Source organism: Genypterus blacodes, unplaced genomic scaffold, assembly GCF_046128005.1.
Source record: "Genypterus blacodes isolate CSIRO-AG114 ecotype Tasmania unplaced genomic scaffold, CSIRO-AGI_Gbla_v1 ptg000045l_1, whole genome shotgun sequence".
NCBI lineage: Eukaryota > Metazoa > Chordata > Actinopteri > Ophidiiformes > Ophidiidae > Genypterus > Genypterus blacodes.
In genome coordinates, this window is record NW_027466858.1 from 985,154 (window position 1) to 1,013,147 (window position 27,994).

Sequence of the window (27,994 nt, forward strand, 5' to 3'; positions counted from 1 at the left end):
CGTTAGGTTGTTCAATGGAAGATGCCCCTAACACAAAAGGACCTGGAAAACTGAGGCCTGACACAGTGCTTCAGCACAGTTCTGAGCTTTGAACTTCTCTGTCAGCTTGCCTGTGATGGAGGTGACTTAAAGGGTGGCACAGGCTTGGAAAAAGCCTTCAGCTTGTTATTTTTCACTCTATGAACACACACCCATTACTTGTCTGAGCCACTACTTTTATGTCTATTTTTGGAAACTTGAAAAGGAAACTTTGCCAATGTCTTTGTTTGCATCATCCCAAAAAGAAATTGTCCAAAACAAATAAAAACATTTTAGGAAACTAATGCAAATAATTAGTATGAAGCAGACAGAGCATGTGTAACTCTCCCTTTGACAATGTCCCAAAACTACCCGCTTTGGAGGGCAAGCCAGGTGATTCTTGGCTACTGGGAATTAATCTCAGAACAACAACAAATACAGAGAGAATTTTCAAAAGGCAGTGAGGTTAGAGATGCATTTACGTGCTTCCCACCAGTTTTTCATGGTCAATACAAACAGGAGGCCTCTGTCAAAGAGCCAGGGGAGCCCTTTGATGCAGAATCAGTTGGAATGAGAAAAAAATCTTGCTTGCCAAAACCATTTCAGAGATTCTCTGAGTTTTTGTCTAGGTTGCTCTCCACAGAATACGAGCCACTTTGAACAGTTGAAGACTATCTGTGATGGGTTGAGGAATACAGGTGCTGAGGTAGCGACAGTAGGAAGTAAGTACATATACTCAAATACTCATGACAGAGGTCCCTATGCAGATCACCTCCCTCCCTGTTTGCTCTATTGGTGTAACAATTGGTGTAATGTATCGGTGGTTGCAACTCATTGCTCTACATACCTGGAGTTTTTTACTTTAAAATGCAGACCCTTCTACCTACCCAGGGAATTTACTACCGTCACCCTCACAGCAGTGTACATCACACCCACTGTGAATACTAAGGAGGCCCTGAGTGTTCTCCACCAAAACATCAGTGACTTGCGAAATACACATCTGGAATGGGTTTTCATTGTTGCAGGGGACTTGATGAAGTAGCAAATATGAAGAAACCTACAATGGAGAAAGACTAGGAGTGAAAGGCATGGTTCAAGTTACTGCTGCATATAAAATAAAAGACCAAGATGTTACCTGTCACAGTTGTGGTGGTTTCGGGTCCAAAAATTGTAGGTTGACATTGGATCAGCGAGCTGGCTATTGAGATTTATCCAGTCAACATAATGGAGGTGATCACACCCACAGTTTTGGATAAGATGCTGGCTCATCATGAGAATGTGTTCAAGGATGAACTGGGCACTGAAGGAGGTAAAAGCTGTCATTTATGTGGACCCTCAAGCACAGCCTAGTCTACAAACCTAGGTCAGTACCCAATGAGCTTACTTGGTGGATTACCCAGCAATGGTGTTCTCACTTGAGAGCATTGAGCGTGAAATCAGATGGAAAGGTTCTTCAGTGAAAGTTCCCTGCTGACCTTGCATTCCCACTAGAATTGTTTTGACAGAGGTTTTAGATGGAAACCACTGGGGCATCTTAGACATCTTCATCTGCTGACAACCGTCTGTCAGGATTGGGAATACCACTTCCAGGACATCTCAGTCTATATGTGACTCATGACTGAGTAGCCTCATTTGAGAATGCCACCATTGTCGAATCCTAGGTCTCATCAGTAACATCAATGAGTGACTCTAGTGGTGACTCATCCATGTGTGTAGGTGGGGGGAGGTGGCGTTGAGGTGGAAAAGGTCAACATCTTCAAGTTCCTTGGGCTCCAAGTTCCATCAGTGAGGACAGCTGATCAGGAAGGCACAACAGAGGCTGTACTTCCTGAGGAGGCTATGGAATTTCCAGTTGTCCTCAACACTCCTCCACAACTTCTTCCAGTGCACTATTGGGACCATTCTCACGAGCAGCATCATGGTATGCTATGGCATTAGCACACAATCAGACTGCCACTGATGAGTTCAGTGATATGATCAACTCACTGTTAATTGCTTTACAGGACTAGTTGATATGAGCCACTGCGCACCTTTGACATGCTAGCTAGCATCACGATCATGATAAGTCTTATGAGAGCTGCTGGAACCCTGAATAAGTAGCCTGAATAAGTAGCCTGAATAAGTAGTCCAGAGGAACTTCTGAGGGACTGAAAGGTGTTTGGGAGGTACAGGAATACCAGGTCTGATCCCTCCTTTTTAACCATCTATATGCCAGATGGTACTAGCATGTTCCAGACAGCCGGGAGAGCCTGCGATCCCAGCTTTTTCAAATGATGTTTTAATCAGATGTTTTAATCCCAGGTACTCTGACAGCCTGTGAGCCAAAACTAGAGACTGAAGATTTTTCCCTCAATGTTTAGGAGGCTGATATTTCAGAATAGGCCAATTTCAAAGTCTTACTGCTGCGATGAATCAAACTGCAGTGGAGGAAGTCGCAAAAAAGAGTGGAGCGGCAGAGACAGAGCCAGGCAACCAAACTGGTAGGCAGTAGATCAGAGCCTGATCCATTCCGGTAAACGCCAAAATCCACGCCGCCGCAGATGAAGGATCACCAAATGTTGACAGCAGGCTTCAGGACAATGACAGTAAAGCCAAGCAGTCGGCCGATTATCAGAAAAACCACAACAGATGGCAGCAGAGGGACATCAAGTCCAGTAATAACAGTGGCCATAAAATAGGCTATAACATCAGTGATCGAAAGGTGATGACAAAGATAGTGGCTAAAAGAGCATTAAACTATGAAACACATTTAATCAAGGGAGTGAGTTGCAGCTGTACAGTTTGTCAATTGACCAGGGAGAGAAGTTTTGTTTGAATGTAGCAGAAATTTGTTTAGGACCCAGGGGAGTGGAGGGAGATCATTTAGGGAAACAGGTAGGAAGTTTGCCCACTCTACTACCGGTCCACCAAACATGTCTGCAGTGTGGCAGGCAGCACATGCGATGCGAAGCATTTGTTTGCTAGCTCAGAACACGGTAGTTGAGGGGAGAATGGTCGCCGTTTAGGCATGCAGTAATTACGCCTCCAGCCATCGGCAGGCAGACGGAAGGTGGTGTAAACTGGATGCAGATTGATTATAAGTCATGCATCTTGAGTATTATCAAAACGTACTTGAATGTCAAGACTATAACCATGACTCTGCTTAGTGTGATATTGAATCTATTCTCTTTTCCTTTTTTTAGTATTGGTCATCACACCATTAAGCATGCTGCTGGTCAGGCTATAAATTTGACATGTTTGATGATTTAAAGGTATGGCACATGAGCATCTTATTTATTGCAAGATATCTATTATAGATATTTATTGAAGTTATGCTTTCATGGAATTTGATGACATGCTGATTTTTTCTAGGACTGTCATCAAGTGCAATATTTACTGTCAATGTTTCACCATATTAAGAGTTTGATGAGGGAACAGGTCTTTTGTTTTTTTATTGTTTTTTTTTGTAGCATTGTAAGGTGATGTGCAATATTGTTAGAAGACAGTGTGCTTGCTTGCAGTGTGTTTGAGTTGAGGGTTTGCTTGAAGGTGACAGTGAGCGGTGCCATGCATGAGGTCTTAAGCTACACTTCCTCAAGAGAAGTTAGAGAAACCTAATAATAATAAATAATAAAAAAGCAATAAGCTATTGCGTTCATGTGTGCTAGCTCCAACTAACATAAATGTGGAAATACATAGCAAAGTAAAAAAGATTCAACTGGATCTATGTTGAAGTTGTGATTTAGTACTATTAAAACTTAGATTTGGTCTTTATCGACAGGGACAACACAAAATGCATGTGTTCTCTCAGAGATCCACACTGATTGAAAACTCATGGTGTGCACACAAGGCTATCAAAGCTGTTTGAGAGGAATCAGGAAGTGTGAATGGATGACTAGTGTGATTGGCTGGTTCAGTCAAGTGAGGGTGGGCATTTTTGGTCAAGTCATTGCAATGTGGAAATTTACAACAGAGCAATCTCAGTGAAACCAACAAAGTATGACCAGCTTTGTTCAATCCTGACCAAACAAACTGAACCAAAGGACACAATGCTTGTTATGAAGTTAGCCTCAGTCTCTCTCTCCTCTCTCTCTGTCTCTTTGTTGTTTGAGCACCAGGAGCCATTGAAGGAAGGAAGAATCCAAGTCAGCCAGAAAAGCTATTGATGCATCACTACTCATCCTTCCATCCTCTCTCTCTCTCTCTCTCTCTCTCTCTCTCTCTCTCTCTCTCTCTCTCTCTCTCTCTCTCTCTCTCTCTTTCTCTCTCTCTGTGCCCCCCTCCCTCCCTCCCCCCCCCCCATGTTCAGCCTTGCTGTGTTTTTGGCAGTTGCTACCGATCATCATGAACGTTGTTGCCAATTTTTGTGAAAACTGGCGCATATGGCAGCTGAAGTGCCATATGCCATACAGAATATTTTTTGGCTGTTTCCCCCATTTGTATAATCACTGGATCTGGTATAAAGTGGCTCATTATTAATTCATTCATTCCCAGTTTTTTTCCTTTCAGTTCGTTCTGTGTTTTTTTCCGTTTCCAGATCTGTTTGATGTCTACAAGGAAAAAAACAATAGAATGATTTATTGTGTGGATTAAAGCTTTGAGTTAGCCAATAGAACTCCATCTTCGTGCATTTACTGTATGTTGCATCTATCCTGTAGTATTGGTCTACTTAACTAATTACATTAACTCACAGTTACTGTCCTGAAATACATCACACAAGAGTTTGCTAAGTAAGAAAGTGCGCAATTCAACCAGATGTGACTACATTTACTGTTCTTAAGTGAAGTACCAGTACTTCAAATGGAAAGTCTAAGTACCAATTAGGATACTTTCTACTCACTTCCCCTCTCTACATTGAACAGCTTTACTTACTCTGCCGATTCAAATTTGATAATATAAGATCTTAAAGAAATTCATGATGATGCATTATTGATATCCAACAGTGTATCCAACATAATCATTTGACAACAACTTGTACAGTTACAACTTGACTGTGAAACACCACTTACCACTTAATGCATAGTTTCATAGTTATCTCAGTACTGGTGAGTACTTTGATACCTAAGTACATTGTATGGAACCTGAGGCGTTTGTGAAGGACTTTTGCTTGAATGATGACAGGGAATTACATTTAACTTTTAGAGCTGTATCTGTACTTTTTCGGAACTTGCATACTTCCACCAATGACTATCTCCACTTTTCCTCTCTCCATCACATCCATCCCTATTGTACCCCATCATCTGCCCCTTCCCAATGCACACTGACACACACACACACACACACACACACACACACACACACACACACACACACCGGACACACACACACACCGGACACACACACACACGCGCGCACACACACACACACACACATACACACACACACACACACACACACAAATTGAAACATTTAGTTTTTGCCTCCAATCAGAAGTGTCTCACTTCCCTCTCCTCTTCTGCCCTCCATTGGAAAGAGAATGTAAGGTCCTGAGTTACTCCCACTTAAGCAGCGCTCTCTCTCTCTCTCTCTCTCTCTCTCTCTCTCTCTCTGTGTACACCATCACCAAACTGGGGACTTCTTTTTTCCAAGTTAAGTCAATTAGAGCTTGGCATTGTTCATAAAAACAAACTCATCATTGTAATTCATCATTGTAATCTTCTGGTTCCTTGCCCATATACAGTATCTGGATGAAAGTAAAGTTATAGAGCTAGCTTTATACTATTTATATTAGTTCGTATAGGAGAACTTCAGAACATGTTTAAAGCATATATTATATATGTGAATGAAATAAAAAACCCAAAACATATGTGGTGGGGAGGTGCACGAATTTGTGTAGTTTTGAAGATACAAGGCTACCTGCAGGAGGAACACAGGCTGCAACTGTTGGTTCAGGCCAGTGGAGTGAGGCGGGTGCACACCTCAGTCCACGCTTGCGTGCAGGTAAAGCAAGTGCAGGGATAACTGGTAGGCCTCTTCTGCGTTTGATGTTTTTATATTGTCAGGTTTGAATGTGTGTAACTTTTAACATTTTGCTTCTCTCCTGGGATGAAGGCGGATGGTAGTCGATGTCGAAGTAGAGTTGTAATATTTTATCCCCTGCAGAGCATCAGTGGTCCATTAGCTGCTCTTGCCGTGGGAATATTTTTTGTTTTAATTTTTTGGGGGGTTTCTTTTCCTATCTAGTTCACCCTGGTAGCGGGCAAAAAGACAAAGCGGGTAAACTTTTCATAACAAAGTTACAGTGAGTTTTTCTCCTTCTATCATTGTACGGCCTGGTGCGATTGGAGCCCCTCCTCTGTTTTTCATGCATTCTCGCTCGTACAGAGTTCCAGGAGTGGTGCTATGTGGTACAAATCCTTTACAGGGTTTGGTACCGGCAGGTTACATTTGCCCTCCCATCAGAAGTTGCTGTCCTCAAGTGATACACCCAGAAAACCAACATTGCAATATGGTAGCACCATATCAGGAAATAGGAGACAGGATGTGATGTGATGATGCTATCATTCAAATAATTCTAATAATAACCAATTGTCTTATTTATCTTTTTTTAATAGTAAAATCTGTAAACCTGTTCAGTGTAAAATAGTAACAGTCATCAGATATATAAAAAGTGATTTGGGAAAAGTTAACCGAAATCAGTTTACAAAGCTTCTGTTGCTATTTTGCTGATGTGCACAAAAAATGGGCCAGGAATTGACGCCTTCTCATTATCAGAGAATTTTTTCAGTAGACGACAAAAGAAGACAACATTTTGGGAAAAAGAAAAGATAAGACTGGGAATATTGTTTGTGAGGAAATATTTAATTCAAATATCATGTCAAATGTCAGCTTCAATCATACTTATATTTAGTCGACAGGTTTTTGCCAAATAATCCAATTTATTGCCTTAAATAAACAGATTTCTTCAGCGGTTTTCTTAAATTCTAAAGTAACTTCATTTGTTGAAGCTCCTTCAGTTTATCTGTCTTTGTTTTACCCTCACTGTTTGCCCAAATGCACCAATTCCAGCTTTTCTATTGTCTGTATCAAGGTAATACACTGCACACACACACACACACACACACACACCGCACACACACACACACACACACACAATTTTACAAACAATATGTAATTAATGTGAATTTTAAAACATATGTGAGGCACCTGAGATTCAAGAAATTCAGTTGAAATACAAATCTAAATGATGTTGTGAAGTCAAAATTAGAGCTTTTACAGTTACTGTCATCATGTGTAACATTCTAAATTTATATTGGAAACGATTGTGTGGACAATTTTCTTTCATATAGACCAAGAATGAAAAGTTATTCACCCAAAACGATAAAAAAAAAAAAAAAAAAAGGTTAGTGGTAGTGACACAAATGCCAGCAGCCGTCATTGATCAGGGGAAGTGTTTCTCTAAATGCTGCATCTCCAAAAATGTTTAGTGTATGTGAACACATACAGATGAAAAATGTATTAAAATAGAATAATAAACATTTGCAAAATGTTAATCAAAACGTTCATCACAACCTAAGAAATGTGCACACTGCGAGCCACACAAAAAAACTGTCTTTCTCAAAAAACGCTGAGAACACTTAATTTCTGATATCTCAGGATTATCAACTTAATAACCAGTGAAAGGCAGCAGAGTGCTTCTATTGATGTACCTGCCTCAAACACACACACACACACACACACACACTTCTGAGAGCATGGATCACAATGGAAATAAGTCTCCTTGTTTTCTTGTGTCCTCCTTCATGAATCGTTGTGGTTGTCTTGCGGCGTAAAACAATCATGCACTTCTAATTTGATATGTCAAATAAATACAGTAAAACTCCATGGTTGCTGTTGTATAAATGGGATGGTACTTATAAGGCATAAGGCATTACTTCTTTTAAAAAGCATTTGCTTTTCTTTTGTCATTAACCATTGAACTGAGGTGTCTGGGGAATAAAAAAAACTTCTTTCCTTTCTGCTTAATGCCAAAAGGTAACACACTTCAGCTTGAAAACTAAGGTGCCCATCCTCACTTGAAGTGTGCAGACATGGCAATTCCTTTAAACATAGTCATTGATTATTTGGCATTCTATTGTTTTTTTTGTTTCTCTTTTGCTAAATGTGGCAGTTGTTCTTTAAAGTATATCTTACTTTATCTTTGTAATATGCAGGTAGATCTGAAAGAAATATGGTTATACACTTTCAAATCAGTGCAAGACTGGGGTTGATATGAATAGTATTGATTCTGAGTGAATTCTCATATGATTCTGCATCTAAATGGCCAAAATAGAAAATAATAAAGAAATTACTTTGGGATTTTGATTCAAATGCAGTGGATTTAAAATCAAACTGCTTTAAACTTGAATTTGGAAAATCTCACTCGTTTTTTTGCTTAGATCTTCTTTTTTTTGCTCCCCCTAGAGAATCACAAACGTGAATACACGAGCAATACACACACAACCGAAGGCCTGGCAATAAAGCTGAAAATGACAAACCCATTATTATGCAGTTAATGAAGGATTACAGTGTTAAAGGTGGTTAAATCTCAGCCTGTTCATCGAATGCAAATTATACACTGGCGCCCCCTAAGTGAGCCAGCGCACAGTACATACAGCCAGAAACAGCAGCAGCAGCACACGGTCCCTCGGCATGAAATCCCCGGTTTGAACACATAAGCACTGGCCGCATGCAGAGCCCACTGGCACGGGGGAGCTCCCACCGCTCCGGTGCTGCTCTGGCCACGGGCGAGGGTGCGAGGAGCCAAAAACACTTCAAAAACCAAAAAGGAAACCCATTAAACTGTTAATGTGCCAATCATTAAAATACATTCTGGGTGTCTGCGCCTAAAAGCGTGTGGCAGCCAGGGTTCATCCTCAGTTAAAATCCTTCAAAATGAATCATTATTACCATTATTACCAATATTATCATTATTATTATTATTGTTATTAGTATTATTTGCTTTCTGTTGACTCATTAGAGGAACTGCATTTAACTCCTATATTTTTCTAACGTCCCACTAATTGAATGCCACTTTATTCTTATCCATCCAACCACCAGCTATTGTAATTATAATTACAATAATAATACGGGGGGGGGGGGGGTCCTTAGTCTTGTGCACATCCATAAATCGCATCAAATGACAGTCAGCCAGTGAAGAGTTAAAGGGAGGAGACGGAGAGTGACACGCCTCATTGGGTAGATTATGTGCCGCAAACAAAAAGTGTGTGTCGGTGTGGCAGTCAGACAGACCATCGGGCCCCATCTGCACTCCTCTCTGTCTCCGTCTCTGGCTCTGTCCCTGTCTCTCCCTTTATCCGTCCAGCTGTACCCGCTCGCTCGCTCCTGGCTCTTTTGGTTGTACTCTCTCAGCACATCGGGGAGGAATGTATTGACCCTACAAACCGGGACCGGGACCGCAGAAAGCCCCCCCTCCGCCCCCCGTCACCCTTTTGTCGCTTTTTTTTTTGGAGGGAGGGTATACGACGTCTTGCATACCCCGGCATCGCTCGCAATTTGTGGATTATTTTTCAGTCTTACTTAAAAGGTAGGCGTGCAACGATGCAGGTGTGTGTGGTTGAAATAGTTTACAAGTGACTGAGTGTGAATGATTTCTGTGTGTTATGTGAAGTATTGTAGGAGACTCAAGCGGCGTTGAGAGAGATCGCCGCCGATCTATTCCGGACAAAACCCGCGATTTGAGCGTAAACGCTGATTTAGGACACTTTTCAGCCTGGCACGGCGTTAACAGATGGGTGACCCCCCCTCCTCCCCCTGCCCCCCCCTCCCACCACCACCACGGGCTCTCCTCTTCTCCCCCACCCGCAGTGGGGCTGAATTGGGAAGGTGGTGGTGGTCCCTTCAGTTTATGGATGTAAATACATCCCCCTCTTTCTCTTCTTTCCCTTATCCGAGCCTCGCCGGGACGCGCATCATTCATCCAGGCGCCTGTGAGGGGTTTCTCAATGAGAGACTCTGCGAACATAAAAGAGGCTCTGTGTGTGTAGCAGCAGAAACCCGCTTCTTTCGGCTGTGAAGCGCAGTACTGGCTGGGCTCCGGAGAGGGACGGCGCATTGGCACGGTGCGCTAAAGGTTGAAGCTTTACACGGGACCTTCACGCAGCTGTTAGGGAAGGGAGAAAGGGAAGGAATAATGCTGGAAATCAACACAATTAGACAAAATCTGCCTGTGATCATTCATTTAGCAAAGCAGAGAAACAATCAATCAGCCAAGGAGAAGCTAGATCACAGGAGAGACTTTATATTCTGCGTGTTACAGCCGATTTGTTGAGAAGGAGATAGAAACGGCTTATTTTATTGTTATTAGTGCAGCGCTCAGTCTGTCTTTTTTTAAATTACCTCGCTTCAGGATTACGTGGAGAAGCAAACGAAATTAAACCACAATAGCGGATTTAAAATGAGTTTGGTTCTATGTTTGAAAGTGATTAATTGTACATCGCGTTGCGCTTTATAGGCAGATGAGCAACGCGCTGAAGGCTGGAAATTCAGCAACTGGCTAGCGTCATAATAATAATTATAATGGTAATAATAACTGTAATTATAACACCCGAAGGTCTGACGTTGAAAATATTTACGATTTGATGTTTTGTAACCTTCAACGTTATAAACATTATAGCGTTAAATTTCGTCCTGTTTGTTTATTTGTTTATTGTTTTTTTAGTGGGATAGTCAGTCTAATATAAATATGAACAAGTGTGAATGAGGTCCAGATCTCGCATGGATTCAGAGATTAGAAAGGGAAGAGAAGAAATGATGAAGTGGATGTGCTGCCTTACAGTCTCAGAGGGGAAAGTGTTGGATTATGGTAATGAGGCCACAGAGGCTGCCTGCCTGTCTGTCTGCCTGCCTGCCTGGCTGCCTGGCTGCCGCGTGTGGAGGGAAGTGAAAGCTTGGCTGACGTGAAAGCAGCGACTTTCACAGGCCACTGGAACACACGGACACGCTCCTCACACATGCACCAGCTATTACCAGGATTCTGTTATGTTATTATTGGTTATTTCGGATATTCATGACGAGTAAATACAGCCGTGTTATTAATTTAAACAAATATTAGATGAGTTATATGTTTAAAGAAGAATTCATGATTAACCCAAACCACACACGGCCTCTGTTAGGCGCCCATAAAGGCACGTTAAGGCACCGTGAGTGTAGGAGGAGGAATTTACAGCAGCAAAAACAACAAAAATAATAATTGCAATGATATTTCCACTAATAATTACAATTATAATAATAACAAGAATATTTTTTTCAATATTAATTTTATGCAAGATGTATTGTAATCAACTATAAAAAATAAAGGAACGTTTGTGTATCATAATATCCATAGCTTATCAAACGTGTGTTATAATGTATGTTTTAATAATATATCATAATAATTCATCTACATTTCACTAACGATAACCTACAACCCACAATAATAATAACAATAATAATAATTCATAATAATAATAATAACTGGCTGACTTGACAGTGTTTTTGGTAATAGTGTTGTCATGAGCATTCAATTTTGATCTTGAAAATATAAATAAATATATTTGAGGAAATGTTATTATGGCTTTTAATTAATTCGGAAGCCCAGCCAAAAAGGGGTGGGGGTCACCCCAAACGGTGCCCTTGACAGCTGGTTTGTCTGCCTAGAGCGCTATTTATTTCTTTGGGACAGTGAAGGGTTAAAACCAAATAAACAATCAACATTTCAGTGTTATTTTAGACCCCAGACAGGAATAGCACAGCTGTTATAGAGGCTGGATGGAGGCATGGATGGAGGAAAGGTCAGCACCTAGCTGTTGTTGCATTCATGCTGATGTTGTTTCTTGTATTAATCACAAAGTGACCATCTTGATTACTGAGCACCTCAATGACCGCACTTCTCTGTCTTTTCTGCAGCGTGTGATGGAGGAGTCCAGCTCTCAGAAGTTGGTCTGGGACGGGGACGCCAAAGCAGTCCAGCAATGTTTGACAGACATTTTTACAAGCGTCTACACAACATGTGACATACCAGAAAACGCCATTTTTGGGCCATGTGTGCTGAGCCACACGTCGCTGTATGACAGCATCGCCTTTATAGCCCTGAAATCCACTGACAAACGGACTGCTCCTTATATATTCAGGGTGAGTTTGTTTACCTTGAGATGATCAGACAACCATAACAAATCAATTGATACAGGCGGGAATTAGGACTTGAAATAAAATACAATAGTTTGTTGAGGAATTTAGATTTTTGTAGAAACCTGCACTAAGCAAAATTCTTTGTACTTTTGTAATTTGTAATTGACCAAAGAAAGAATTATCATCTTTCTACGATATTGTTACATTTCTTTATAATTTTGAATGGAAAGAAATTGATACTTATTAACAGAAAATGTGTTATAAACTCCTGGCATTTGCTTTAATAAAAAGTCAAACCAATATATCCAGAATGGTTTTTGCATTTATAAGATAATAACCATGTGTGTGTATGTGTGTGTGTTGCACAGGTGGACACATCAGCAGCCAACAGCACCTCGGAGGGCTTGATGTGGCTCAGGCTGGTTCAGTCTGCACGGGACAAGGAAGAGCAAAACCTGGAAGCCTACGTGAAGAACGGCCAGCTCTTCTACCGCTCCCTCCGCAGGATTGAGAAGGACGAGGAGCTGCTGGTCTGGTATGGCAAAGACCTCATCGACCTGCTGCTCCTCAACTCCAGTCGAGTAGTGGCAAAAAGCAAAGGTGAGGAAGCCAGATGGACTGAAACACACACACACACACACACACACACGGCGTTAATGCTCACTATTTTCAGTTCACAATTCACACACCCGATTTAGAATTATATTCACATCGTGGAAATGTATTTTTCTCACTGATGAATGTATAATCTTTCGCTCTATTGCCTTTCTATCCGTGCTGATTATGTACAATTTATTTGATTTCTGAAAATTTGAAACTTGCACCTTCATACAAAATGGAAAACATTTTCATTAATATTGATCCCTGCACCCCATCAGTGTATTTTTTCATGATATAGTGTTTTATTTTTGTTTTATTGCTTCTAAAATCGAATCCCTTCTCTTCCAGGTTCCTCCCATCACTCGTGTCCAGACTGCAGCCAACGATTCCAGTTTGAGTTTCCATTCCTGGCTCACCTTCGGTTCCGTTGCACCAAGAGACTACAAAGTGTCACTGGGCCCGATGAGGAGTCCGGCAAGAAGAGCAGCATAGAGATACCAAACATACCCGCAACCAGGGCCAGTCCAAAGCTGGGCCGCTCTGAGGGATTCTCCAGCCCGCTGGACAGCAGCAAACCCTCCACAGACTTTCACAACCTGGCAAGGGATCTAGAGAACAACCGGACCAGCCCGCCAAGCAATAAGGATGCTGAAATCTGCAGTGAGAGTTCAGGGAAGAGGAAGTTCTCAGACGTAGAGGAGAGGGAGTGCAGAAGGCCTGGTCTTCCGAAGCCTCAGCCTAAATCTAAAGACGAGCTAGCGTCTTCGGCACATAATTACAGAGGGGCATATGGCCTGGAGGAGAACCACAGGGCTCTTTCCCCACCAAGATCAACAGAGCTAGGTGAGGCAAAACGCAGCGCCTTCACTGAGGTCAAAAAGTCCGGCCATAACCTCAAGCACCACAATAGCACCAAAACCCTGCAGAGCACCAACACAGAAAACAAGGATGGTGGGCATCCCAACAGCAATCCATCAGAGAAGCACGTCACCATCAGACAGGTGCTGTCAGAGACACAGCTACCGCAGACTTCACACATGGGCAGTGCCTTCACCTCGGTGGGCCAGCAGGGCAATGGTGGGCCTGGTGGAGAGAGGAAGAGCGCATTCAGCCAGCCATCACGCTCCTCCTTCTCCCAGATTTCACCACTGGTGATGCCACCCAAGCTTCTGGACTGCCATCCTGCGGTTGGCGACACCATCTCTTCCAACAGACTTTACCAAGCTGACCACTTGGCTGCTAAGCTGCATGGGGCAGAGCTAGGTGCCAACTGCCCTGTGCCAGGCGGCATGGGCAAGCAAAACCCCTTTGTGTACGCCACTGCCTTCTGGCCCAAGAACTCTGGACCTATTCAGCTTCAGATGCCCTCAGCGCTCACCCTGCTGCCACCCTCCTTCACCTCCCTGTGTCTACCAGCACAGAACTGGTGTGCCAAATGCAATGCCTCCTTCCGCATGACCTCAGACTTGGTTTACCACATGCGATCCCATCACAAAAAGGAGTACGCCATGGAGCCACTGGTCAAGCGGCGTCGCGAGGAGAAACTCAAGTGTCCCATTTGCAATGAATCATTCCGAGAGCGGCATCACCTGTCACGTCACATGACCTCCCATAACTGACTTTTAAGATGAATATGGGAGGGACTTTTCTAGGACAGACATGGAATATCACCGCTTCAATTGGAGATTGACGAACTCCTCCGTGCACTTGTTTTCACTTTGGACAATGCTCTTCTAGTTCTTTTTGGGTCTGTTACTTTTTGTCCCCTGTATGAAATGTCATGTTTTGGGTGTATGAAAATGTGTTCTGACTTCAGAAATGAATCTATTTATGAAGCACTTAAACTTTGAAAATGAGGGAAGATTTAAATATGTTTAAATGTACAGTAAGTTGTATTTTATATCGTACAAATGCAAATATAGAAAAGAAATACCAGTGTCGTCTCATTTTATGGTTTACAACATGGCAAGTTTTTCATGTCTACAATGAATATGGACACAAATTGGGAATATTATCTATTTCAGAGTGCATGTAATATGAAATAATATTGATTTAAGATGCAGTCTATACATTGCAATGTAAATACCTTGTTTTATCTGAAATACAAAGTGTAATATTTTGTGTCAGTGGGGAGTAGTTTCAGTGTTTCTTCCTTTTATGGAAATTTACTTCTTGATAGTTTATCTACTCATGTTGAATGCATTGACAATAAAAATAGCTTTATTTTCAACCGTGTCCTTCCTCTATTTTGGTTTTTACTACACATGAAATACGAAATTATTGAATTACCTCAACCAGTAACCCAACGCCAAGCATCATTGATGCATTAGATATGATGTTTGTCTCAGTCAACATTTATTCTAGTGTTAAAAATTAGGAACAAAAATAAAACAATATAAATAACAAACACAGTGTATTGTACACTGTAAATAAAAATAAGTAAATGCCACCAAGATTTTATTGATTTGGATTTAAAATTACATAAAAATCACACAATTTACATTATTATCATTATTATCATTATTATTTTTATTATTTGAAACAGGTTTTTCAGTTCTACCCTTATTCCCCTGTGAGACCCCATTTGGCCGTTGAAATATAAATTAATATTCAATTAATGAAATCACATATTCCATACATTTGCATATTTAAAACATATTTATTGGAATTTAAAGTCATACAAAGATGATATATGGTCTGTTTAATTACCTCAGAACTCGGTGGCAGAAGATTCTTGTATTGAATTATATTATTATTGGTTAATGAGGGATACATGCTGGTTTAAATGTGATGAAACACAGAGGTCTGCATTTGAGGCAAATCAGTCACGTTTGACTGAGTGACATTCTTAGAAGCCGTGAACAAACAAGGAAATCTAATTGTTTAAATATACTTCATAAAGACATGGACAGAAAAACGGGTAAAGGAAAGGAGAGAGAGACAGAGACAGAGACAGAGACCTATTGATTAAAGCCAAATATTAAACACAACAAAGAATAATTTCCAATTCTCTTACTTATTATACGTTTTTTCCCAGTAAGTATTTACGTGATTTGTTGAAGCTTACAAAGGGATTTATTTTCGTGGGTAAAAGAGACAAGCTTTGAGTGGTTATAACATTAACTTCTGTCTTCCTTTTTTTTTACTCAAAACGCGATCAATACATCAATACTACAAATACTACAACAGAGTAGTCGTAATAAGACCACAGTGTGGACACGTTCTCATAAGAGAGCCATGGAAAATAGTTCAACATCGCCATCAAAAGGCTTATATGTGAACTACATGCTTCTATTAAAGAAGCTCGGTCTTATACTGTGGTGTAGCCCAAGCCTATAATAGATTCCAAAAGCATAGACTATGTACAAATCTCAATAAGACACTGCTTTTGCATGAAATGAACCATTTTGTGTCAGTGAATGTTCATCATACAAACTGCTACTTTGAAGCTCTGTTGCTAATTAAAATGCAATTAAAAAAACAAAGAGGAGACATTACATCACAGTGCAATAGCTTTGCACAAGCACACAACAGAAACATTTCCTTTTTAATATGAGTGATTCCTGTAATTAAATTATCAATAAATATTATTGTCGCTCATAGAAATGTTCTTGTTTGTTAACAACTTCATACAAGCATAAACTCTAAGCTTTTGGTTATAGGACGGTTTGGGGGAAGGGGCTGTCAAACCTCTGCTTCAACCCTTACTCCTTATTTATTATATATATTCTCAATATGCCAAGACCTGTAATGTGTTAACAGTACACATGTCTACATATTTTATCTCATTTCTGATCAAAACACCCAATGTCAACAAACCTACCAGCGCAGCTTCACCACAAGGCTTGTGGTTGGAGAGAGAGAGAGAGAAACATTGCTAACTCTCATCCCTGTGTCTGCACGCACTCACACTCACACACACACACACACACACACACACACACACACACACACACACACTCACACACTCACACACACACTCCTGGAACTGCAGTGCCTTTCCCCTGTGATATTTAGTGCCCCGTGCTTTGCTGCTTATGTCATCATGCCTTTTGTGCCTTATACCCCTCTACACATTTGTCACTGCATCACTCAGCTCACACAGCATATCTCTGCTAAGCCTGCACTTCCATTTGGCCTGCAGCCTGCTCATACTACATTTGTACATTTTGCATTTCAGGCATTTAGCTGACACAGTAGTCCAGTGTGACCTAATAGGAATATGAGCAGGTAGAGAAATCAGGAGGATCTAGTGTCTTTCTAAAGCACACACGGCTGTCAAGGCTTGAAATGAACCATTGCAGGCTCTCATATCGCTAGGCCATGCTGATACTTTGTGTTTGTTTCTGTAAAGTCGATTTTAATTGTTAACATCCCATGTATCCACTGCCAAGCTTGTAAACTTCAATATACTGCAGTAGGATAGCTAATGTTCGAACATAGTGTTATGACCGCTCGTCTCGATCATAACAAAAAGGGGAGACCACACAGTAAAGGGTTTGGTTTAAACAAAAGTTTTAATTTTAATTTACCAAAATAAGCAATAACATAATAGTATGCTGTGTGGTTGTTAGTAGATCAGTATGAAGTGCAAGTGCTTGGGTGCCATGATAAGAGTGCAACATGAATGGGTGTTGTAAGGTGCAATCAAACAAAACCAAACAAACTCATAGGGCCCAGGCACCAGCCATCGAGGCAGGAGGTGAGAGAGCACCAGAACAGAGAGGAGAAGAAGGCTTTAAGGCCTCCTCTCCAGGTGGAGTCAATCGTGCTTATTGCCTCTGACACAGGAAAGCAGCTACCTGAATGGGAGAAAGACCCACGCAGGACAAACCAAGGGGCCATCACAACAGGAATTGTATATAAATGTCACAAGGAAAGGGGAGCCAATAGACTGGCAACTTCCTTGTTGGGAAGCAACTATATCAGACAACAATTCTGGAGTACAATACCTTTTACTGCAATGCTCAACAAATAAGTTGAATAAATAAATAAAAAACAAACAGTTGTGTTTTGAGTACAGTGGTGTGTCATGCTTGGACAGCTGGACCCCGAGAGTGTTAATGTACTGTCCAGACTTCCTACAGCAATAAAATAAAATTAAATAAATGTCCGGAAAGCACACTGCCCCAAAGTAAGTTTGTGATTACATTGGCCTTACGGAACTCAGTCTCCTAGATACTTAAAAAGATGCAAACATATTAATAACCCAGAGTTAAAGAGTCCCACGAAGGACCACTAATTTTAAAAGAACTTGAATACCCCAACCCAATATATGCAACACAAAATACACAACAACCCAAACATGGAAGCCCGGTCCAAACCCACAGCCTGAGTCTGTTAACTCTTACTAACTAAATACTAAAAAGCCAATTTGATGAAACAAAACAATAAATCAATATGTTTAGTGCTACGCTGGCACCTTTGGTTGCAGTCTGCAGAACCCCATCCATTATGAGGAGAACAGAGAGGTAGTAACTGGAGCAAGGTGGAACACCTCCCCTCACAATCTATTTCAACCCTTAATGTAAAAATACTTCAGGATTAATCATTACAAACAATAAGATCAGAATCACATTACATTTAAAGTTTTGAGACAGACTGTAAAAACTGTTACTCACATGTGCATGTCTTTGTATCATTGTACAGATTAAACGCATGATCAGTTCTTTGAAAGTTTTAAGGTTAAAACAACACTGGATATATGATCCTTTCAGCCAATCAATGTCTTTCTCCACATTCCATGTCATGCCTGCTGCCATACCATCTGATAACCTCCAGCTTGAGCCTTCTTCAACACAAGACTCCACTCATGCCCGGCATCTTTATCCCTGCAGTGGTGGTGGAGTGAGCTCCTCCTGGGTGGAATGTCGTAGGGTCATGACTGTGGATTTTTTGGGTGACAGCTGGTTGCTAAAACTATGGTTTTGATGGACAGTTTTCTTCTTGATCCCCCACAGCTGTCAAGCGCCAAGTCCTTATTTTCATGCTGATTTCCTTTAGCCTGGTGTCAGTAAAAGGACAGGTGGTTGGTGTTTGTTTTTGGGCTAAGTATATATAATATAACAAAACCTTGTTTGTGTAACCTGATGGAAAAATATGACTGATTTCATCACATTCCATGTCTCCCTGTCTACCTGCTCACCCTCCACCAGTGCCTCACTGCCTCACCAGCCCCACCAGTAGAAGCTGGAAGGCATGCTAGAAATCTGGATTATGGCCTTGTAGTAAAACAGATTGTCAGGAAACAGAATGGTCAAAGCACCAGTCCCAGCAGTGGAAGGGTCCAGCTACAGCCAAATGTCCTCTCAATGTGTCCATGAGCAAGGCACTGAATGGCTGCCTGCTCTGGATGAGAACATCAGCCCAATACTGAAATGATACAAAGCAGAAGACAGATTTTTACACACAGGTGGAGCTCTTCTCAGAACAAAGGTAGTCATCTGTTAGTGAACATAGCTCATTGGTGGAAGGGGCGGCAGTAGCTCAGTCCATAGGGGACTCGGCTTGGCAACCAGAGGGTCGCGGGTTTGAATCCCCATATGGACCAAGAAATTGGACTGGCACCTGGAGAGTTGCCAGTTTGACCCAACATTGTAAGCTTTCATCAAGCACAGGCATAGCTAAAGTTTTTCTTAATGCTCTGTAAACTATACATTGATTAATTTCTCATAGTTATGAAGAAAGCTTAGAATATGCATAGCAGAAAATAGAGAAAATGTGGCGGGAAAAAACAAAGAGATTCCATGTACATCACTTTGAATAAAAAGTAAAAAAAACTCTGACATAAGGATTTCTCATTTTAGTTACATAATTTACTGTTAACAGTGAAAACAGTGAAACTAGTGAGCCCTTAGTATACAAAACAGAACATTATACACACAAATAATTGGAATTATTAGAACATGCCGAATGACCAGTGTCTGTTTTTACCATGTCCATGTCTCCTTCTGGCAAACGCCGTGAAATTCATCCAAATCGGTACTTAGGCCAGTATTTGACTTGTGTCCGTCTCGCCGCTGAGCCTGCATGGATGTTAGCTTTGTGTGGCAGGGCTGCTGGAGTTTTCTTTCTCTCCTTGCTCCAGTCCGTGATGGTGAAGGCAAGCTCACTACTGTCAAGCAGGCTGACTCTGGGCAAGAAGTGAGTGGAGACATGTTGGGACTTGACCTGTGTACTGGAGCCCATCTTAGCTTTCCCTCTCTTGTTGAGGGCAACAAACCACTCGCGACCAGTCCTGTGATTCATGTGGATGACTGAGGCATAGGTGTTGTAGCTGTTCTCTTGAAAACGCTCCCTGAATTTACAGTCATCTGTGAACCGTTCCTAGAAGAGTTTAAGAAAGACAAGAAAAAAAACATATAATAATTCATCTCAAAATCTGATCTGAAATGACTGTCAATGCAAAATTGCAATGATTATATAAGTTGTGAACCTAACCTACCTATTGGTTTGTATTGTTTGATGGTATCTCATTGTTAATAAATTATGTATGACTCCTCAAAGACCCAAAAAGTATTTTTCATCCAAACTAAAAATGTCCCAGTGGGGATGCAGCACCAACAGTGACAAGCCTGCCAGCAAAGAAATTGGTCCTCGTAAATCGGTAATTGGTGAGAGTTGGTCACAGCCATACAAATGTCTATTCAAGATCATCCTTGAAACTATAGAGCTGTCAAAGAGTCCAAATCCTGTGGTGTGAAATATGCTGTGGACAGCAATGACAACAGCAACAAACTACAACAAGTGAGTGTCCCTCAGACAAGGGACAACGGCAAACCGAGGGAGGAGTTAGAACAGGTGCAACAAAACAACTTGGCCTTTTTCACGAGTCAGGATAGGGAAGAGTAGAGGCACAATCCCAGTGCAAGGGGCGTAATGTCAATATCCCTTTCATATCAACTCTCATCATTGACTTCAAAAGAACTGAATGGGTGCAACATTTTTGAGGAATTCTAGGCGTTTTGTTCAACTTAAGTACAACAGCCTCAAAATGCAGAACAATATTTAAATGTCAAAATGTATATGTTACCCTGCTACCCCATAGCTTAGTGTCAGAATGTGAGACCCTCTTTTTCAGTGTTTCCTGATTTCTACCCCAAAATACTTTTGGTGGGAAATCTACTCAGAGATGTCTGCTTCCATGCTGTCATATGACTTCCTTATATAACCTCCTCCTCCATTTCTGAAATAACAAACTGTTCTGCTTTGCTGAAGAGTGCAGTACAGCAGAAAATGATGCCATTCCAGCATTCAGTAAACATGCCATTCACAAGAGAGCAGTACAAACATTGAAGTTATACAAAGTGACTTGCTATGCCTTTTAACTTTTGCACATCTACAGACTACTACTCAGACTCCAGCCTTACACACACACACACACACACACACACACACACACACACACAGGAATACACAGATGCTTTCATCCCTGCTGTTACATAGATTTTAATGGGTGAGGCTTGACTGCAGAGATCATATGTTGTGTTAAAATCATAACGCTTACACAGCTGTTAAACCAGACTTATGCCACGCTGGATTAGTCAGACTCCTAAAAGGGTACTGTTCCCATGATCGGTAGTTTTAGCTCTTAGTGCCTGTGCTCTGGCCCCAAGCGGACCACTTATGAAGTTCTATTCTCTTTGCAGTTATTCTGAAGTACAGATACAGGACTCCACTGGTAATTCATTGGTTGACTTTGCATTTTAATCTTAAAAAGTTATCTTGTTGATGGAAGGGAAATCATGTCTGATGTACAAACTCACGACATCACAACATGCAATCACCGAAGTCTAATTTTGTGTCATTCTCTTTAAGTCAAGTTTATCTTTAGTTAGGCTTTGCCTATTTAGTTCCGCTAAATGTAAAGACTGTCTACAAAAAAGAATAGACCACTACAGTATGTAAATAATAAATATTTCAAACAATTATTTGGATTTCGCACGTTTATTTTGAAACAGTAATTCAAGATTATTTTGTAGTGATTAAGTTAAAAACAATAATCAACAAACAATAAGTGGTTGAAAACTGAAAATTACCTTGAACATAAAAGGCAAACATCATTGAGAAAATGTAATGTGTGTTCGTTGTGACTGAGCTCTACTCCGGAATATATTTGAATTACTGATACTGTTAACTGTTTAGGGTTGAAAAGCGCTAAATAAAAAACGTTTTTAAGAATAACATTCTTCATACTGCTCCTTATGTTTGTAGTTAAAGTTGTGAATGCAGTTTGCTCCCTTGCTGAACTAAGTTTTCACATGACCTAGCTGTTTGTTATTGGTGTTCCAGCTTGAAACCAAAGTAATAACACAAAGCAGACTGTAAACAATCTGTCATGGAGAATATAATCCTGAGAGAAATGCTCAAGAATACTGCCTTCAGAATGTGCTTTAAATGTCTAACAACAATGAAACTAAGGTTTAGGTTTGCAGACTGAGATCTTTTTCTCTGTCTTTCTCTATTTAATAAATTTTATTGCATCATTCCGCTATGTGCACAATGCACAAATGCCTCTTTATGGGGGGAATACAGGTTTAAGGCTCATCAAAAACTATTCATACCCATGCATTTATTTTGGAAATAACACATTTGTTCCTCAAAATTGTGAAATTAAAACATCTATTGGTAAAACAGCAATACATAAAATAACACACACGCCCGGGGGGATTTTGTCCTACCACTCTGGCAGTTGGCAAAGTTCACAGGCAATCCGAGGAATTCTCAAAGCTTCTTTCAATCATCAGTAGTCAGCAGATCCGTAACAGTGGCTCTCCATCCTCAGTTTGGTCTGTGGTGAAATCAAATTGATTCAAAATAAACCTGACCTGAATGACACAATCACAATAATATTCAAAAACGGTACTTTACTCATAATGCATCATATATAAGTTGCCTTCATAAGTTTCTTTTTCTTAGTGCTTCAATTGAAATTCTCCCATTGCAAGGTAGGTATATAAAACATTTTGTTAGCACAGAGCTTCCTCTCCTCTCATTGACAACAATTTACATTCATTACCAAGGAACACCTATATATTGAGGCTCCCTAGTGGCTCCACAGATACTAGTTATTGGGGATTCGATCGACTGCAGCATTCGAATAGCTAGGCCGGCCAAGGTTCTCTGTTTACTGGCTGGCAGAGCTCCTGACGTAAGGATCCAATTTTACACTGCTGGCGGACACCAGGGCTAATCCAGCTCGGAACCATCTCCATGCACATAGCTCCCATAGCCTAAAACCTTTTGATAACATAGTGATCCACGTCTGCACTAACAATACCAGGATGAGGCAGTCGGAGCTCAACAGCTTGAGCTTGGCTAGGGTCTGTGATCTCGCTAGAAGGATGTGTCAGCATCAAGTAGCATAGCAAAAAAACACAGTAGGAACTAACAGAACACGAAGTAACAAGACACAAAAGGGCAAAAGACTGACTTACTCAAGGCGTCTGACTGAACTTGACTGAACCACTTCTTCCAGGCGACATCGTCCCCCACACTGAAATGTCCTTGAGCAAGATAATAAATCTCATCATCTTCAGAGATGTTGATCTATAACAATCTGGCCACGGGTCTTAATTAGGAGTCCTGCTATTGGGACCCCTGCAGCTTATCTAATTGTTTCCCCTTGACCCATAGAAACCTCGCATCTCCAAGGGTCTCAGTTTAGGTCTGATCATGTTGACAGATAATTGACCTCTGAATGGCACAAGGGGAGAGGATTGAAAAAGTTGGAGCTCTAGCTCTAAAACATATTGGATAAAGCTTGCAGTTTAATTGTTCACTTCATGAGGGGAAATAACAACTACATTCTGTAAGTTCTATCATCTGCCTAACAGGGAACAGTTCAGTTGGCATTAGGGCATTTTTAACAAGCAGTGGTGATTCACACGATTAATAACACCACATCTCCACCTGCTGATATGAATGACATTAATAAAACAACAAGAGGAGCTGAGGGGGCATACATTGTTGGCATGCAGCATGAACACCCACAGCCTGTTGGATGCACTTTACAGTCACACACTCTCTGGCTCGGTATTGTTGCTCGTCTGGCTCATTATTAACTCAACATATTGATTTTCACTTTCTTGCATACTCAGCTGTATATTATCAGCCTTCCCAGACAGGACATAATCTGCTCTTCCCATTAACATGCGCTATTATTGAGCTGCATCTATAGGCTGCCAAGGTTCTTACATACTGTACAGCTTGCCAGTGTGAGTGGCTGGCTGGATGGATGGATGGCTAGCTTATGGCTTCAAGACCATGCTGCTTTTGCCAGATTTGTACTTATTGTTTGTGGGGGGGATTTGAAACACCTTACAAATTCAGATTTCTAAAGATTACAACATGACATGCTATTGTTAGATTTAGAAATTTCATTACACCGTACAGATGCTAAAGCTCTTCGTCAACACTGACTTATGCATTCAGCACAGACATTCAAACCTGCAAACGTCTTGATTAGCGTCAACAGTGCAAACCACTGCACCATAAAGCTCTCTAATGAAAAGAAAAGATGACTTACTACTTGTCATTAGACCTAGACACTTCTTTTAGTATCATCTTTTAGCATTGTGTGGCATATGTATGATTTCAATGCTTAAAAGACCCAACAGCTTTTCCAAAATGAGGAGAATTCCTTGTTTTCCTATGTGGTTCATATGCCTAAACCCAAGTACTAATGATCCGATCAAAACCAATCATGACCAACACAGGTAGGTTTGGGAATGAAAGAAAGTCCATGCCTTTCTTTGGCTTTCTGAGGCGCTTCCTGAATTAGCCCTTACTTCCTTAAACTACAATCTTTCTCGTCATCCCATCCCATATCACAGAGCAGATCTCGCTCATATTTACATTCTGGCAAAGCAAAACTAAGCAGCTATGGAGTTCAATCCAATCTTCCACCTAAACCTTTATTTCACCACTTAGTAACCAAGGGCATTTAGCAACTTTATTTTAACCCTTATAAGCCACTAATCAAATAAACAAGTTCAAGGTCCTGTACCTGTACACACAATACTACACCACCAGACCCACACTTTCTCACAGGAACAGGAAGAATTCAGTTCCACTTACATTTTTACCAAGTCATCCGTAAATCAGGCAGATATCCAGAACACCATCCCACCTATTCCTTCTGGATTTGGTGCTGCCTTATCTACCGCCAGACTTGGCATCAATAATCGATCTTATCAGGCAATTCACACTTACATTCACAACAACAATCTTGATCTCCATGGGCTGGATGTACTTAATGTACCTTAGCTACATGTGAACTTGAACAAGAACGACACGCCTGAGAGGCAGAACGCAATCCTGAACCTCACATGCTCTCATCCATCCCAGATAACCAGCTCTTTCAACGACCCCCCTACTCCTAATCATAGATAATTAAAATCAGCCTTTGAATAATTACATTTTCTACACTAACTAGCCTTCACACTCAATTCAGTTTTATATACTGGATTGTTGTGATACACACCTTTACACCTGATGTATTCTTTTGCCTGGGAGGTTAATGGATGACGGCTACTAAAAAATAAAATGAGGACGTGTCTACTACTAAAACTAACCAACTAACTAGGAGGCAGAGAGGCCAACGTAGCTTGTTAAAAGCTATAGGCCCACTATGAGTGTCAGCTTTAACTCCCATGCATCTCTCCACTTCCCCTACTCAGTGACCCCACCATCAGTCCTTTATTCTCCTCCATTTCATTTTACAGATGTAGCCTCCACCCCTCCTTCAAGTACTGTCTGGTCCTCAACGCCTGTGTCTGGATACATATTATATCAAGGTCTAGGCATGATCTTATACCTAGTATTCATGTCAAAGTTAACTCCAACAATCCATAGTCAGCGTGAATTTAACTGTAAGATAGAAAATGTCTTTCCTAAGGGTAAATATGAGTCCAGCTCAAGTCAAGTCAATATACCATGGTGCACAATACCAAATAATAGTCACTAAAAACAATAACTGGTCAATTTTAGTGAAGATTAGTGTGTAATACTACTTACAGTGCTATGCAGCCGTCCTCGTTTATTCATAGCTAGGAATCTGTTGCTATGGACCCCTTTGATTCCGATGACCCCCTGAGAAACTGCAAAGAGCTCCAGGACACCTGCGAGGACAAACATCATACCTGATGAATTTTGCACCCACTTTCTGAAAGTGGGTGCAAAATTCTGGCAAAAACAATATTTTTCTTCTGCCCACTTTTCATGCTGTTTTGTGCATGTCTATTCCAGACGCAAGTTATACAACCTATACAAACTCAGCCTCCTGTTCACTTGTTTGTGTCTGGTTAGCTGTCCTAAATACAGTCGAACAACAAAGATCCCTGACGAACGAAGATAAGGATGCTTCTTTAAAGAAAGGCGACTTTAAAACTGTGTAACCAAGGAATTTAAAGTCAGACATTTGGCAGTCTTTCCATTGTATGCAACAGTGATGGTAAATACTTTGTAGTTTGCCTGCAGTGATAAATGCAATAAAGTGCTCTCATACAGTGATCACAAGTCTGCCACTAGGTCTGAAAAACCACATGCGTCAAGTTATGAAGGGTGAAATCATAACTTGAAACTGACAAATTAACAAAAAAAAATGTATATGCAGATCTACGGCCTTTTGACCGTGTGTGTCAAAGCATCTTGTTGTTGTAGCATCTTGTTGACACCGCAGCCAGGATTGGAAAGTTTGATTTGAGAGATATGTTGCCCCATCCAATCACTGTATCACGTTGACTGGATGACAGAGAAGAAACACTGAGGTCTGCTGTTGACGACCTGACAGTATGGGTGTATAGTGACAAATAACTGGACTGAAAATGATCGAAAGATGGCACTCCTTTCCTTACATCAATGAGGGATAGGGCTTTGTGCAACCCCTTTTCTGGAAGGTGCATCAAAGACAAGAGAGAACATTCAAGCTTTACTTTTTCAGAAACTCAAGAGGGTGGGAGATCAAATTGTCTCTGTCACTCCCCAAACATGATCGTGGCTCTGCGCAGCTTCAAATGATTGAGCTGCTGTGCCAACCTGTCACATGCTTTCTCCTCAGCTGGGATGAATAGAGCTCCTGAAGTTGACAAGCTTCTGACTGATGTGAAAAAGTTGGTGACATATTTCAAACACTCTGGCTTACAAGCCAAGCTGCAAAAGTCTAAAACAGTAGGTGGAGACAAGGTGGAATTTAACTATTCATATGCTCACAAGTACACATCTATGATGAGCTTTGGCTTCATCAGCCAACCAATAAGAGATCTTATGATGCAGTAAAATCAGAAACAGATATTTGATGATGGCATGGTTTTATTCATACCAGACGTTTTGCCTTTATTGACATGTACTTGGAGCAAAACTATTTTCCAGTGGAAACTCAGAATAAGTGTTGTGTGTGTGGCCGTAAAGTATGATGATAGCACCGTGACTGTCCATCCAGCACGTTCTGGTGTCTCACTGCAGCACCTGTTACTTCTACAAATAGTCCATCTACCAACATCCCAGGGAGACCTGAACAAGACGCGTGGACCAGATGGCCACATATCACAGATTCTGTCAGTCAGTTTACCCGACCTCTCCGCAAAAAATGAAAGCAAATCGTCACATTTACAACACACAGTGGAGTTAAATGCACAGTATAAGTGATTCAAAAACAGCAAATGCAAGTTCAGAGAATGGACAGGATTCACCCGTGCGTCAATTTTACATTTTATCTTTCTAATTTAGTCACAGTGCTTCTTGAGCAGTGAACAACTTACTTTGCTGGTCGGGTTCGTGGCTTCCGTTGACTCTGCCGTCGGGATGAATCTGGAGATGGAAGCCGATGCCGACCCTGCAGTACAGCCTGCAAGTCCTGCGTCCAGACCGGCTCCCTTCATCCAGAAGTTGGTGCTTCAACAAGACGCGCTCTGCTTCTACCACGGCGCACATCAGCTGAGTGAAGGTCAGAAGGTAAAGAGGAACTTTCATTCTTCCAAAAAGGAGACATTGGTTACGCCACTTCTCTCTTCCTTTGGCGGTGCTTGTGTTTCTCTGGGTCACCGTGCGCACACGCGTGGAAACGCAGCGCTCCTGGGCACTGGAGTTGTTCTGCAGGCATTGGGATATTTATAACACCAATGATCTCACTACTTGGTGCATGCCTGAACTCTAAAGGACGCTCATTCATCCAGAGTTTGTCGTCGAAATGCCGCTGTTGACCGGCACGAATCTACAGAAGCCCCGCGTTAACAAATCACTCCGGACGCACATTTGTCGAGGAATCAACGCGCAAACTGCAACGCCTTGA

General features: G+C 41.2%; 2 protein-coding genes across 2 annotated transcripts; one reads left to right on the top strand and one right to left on the bottom strand.

Annotated features, from left to right (window-relative positions):
* The first annotated feature begins 9,247 nt into the window (after positions 1 to 9,247).
* Positions 9,248 to 14,762, top strand: prdm8b (PR domain containing 8b). The gene is made up of 4 exons (XM_076149488.1): positions 9,248 to 9,523; positions 11,884 to 12,108; positions 12,474 to 12,705; positions 13,054 to 14,762. Exons 2-4 carry the CDS (start codon positions 11,890 to 11,892, stop codon positions 14,322 to 14,324), a joined length of 1,722 nt encoding a protein of 573 aa, XP_076005603.1. The 5' UTR covers positions 9,248 to 9,523; positions 11,884 to 11,889; the 3' UTR covers positions 14,325 to 14,762.
* A 4,912-nt stretch (positions 14,763 to 19,674) lies between these two features.
* Positions 19,675 to 27,675, bottom strand: fgf5 (fibroblast growth factor 5). The gene is made up of 3 exons (XM_076149325.1): positions 27,465 to 27,675; positions 25,723 to 25,826; positions 19,675 to 20,031 (listed from the first exon to the last, which is right to left on the bottom strand). Exons 1-3 carry the CDS (start codon positions 27,673 to 27,675, stop codon positions 19,675 to 19,677), a joined length of 672 nt encoding a protein of 223 aa, XP_076005440.1.
* Positions 27,676 to 27,994: the final 319 nt, after the last annotated feature.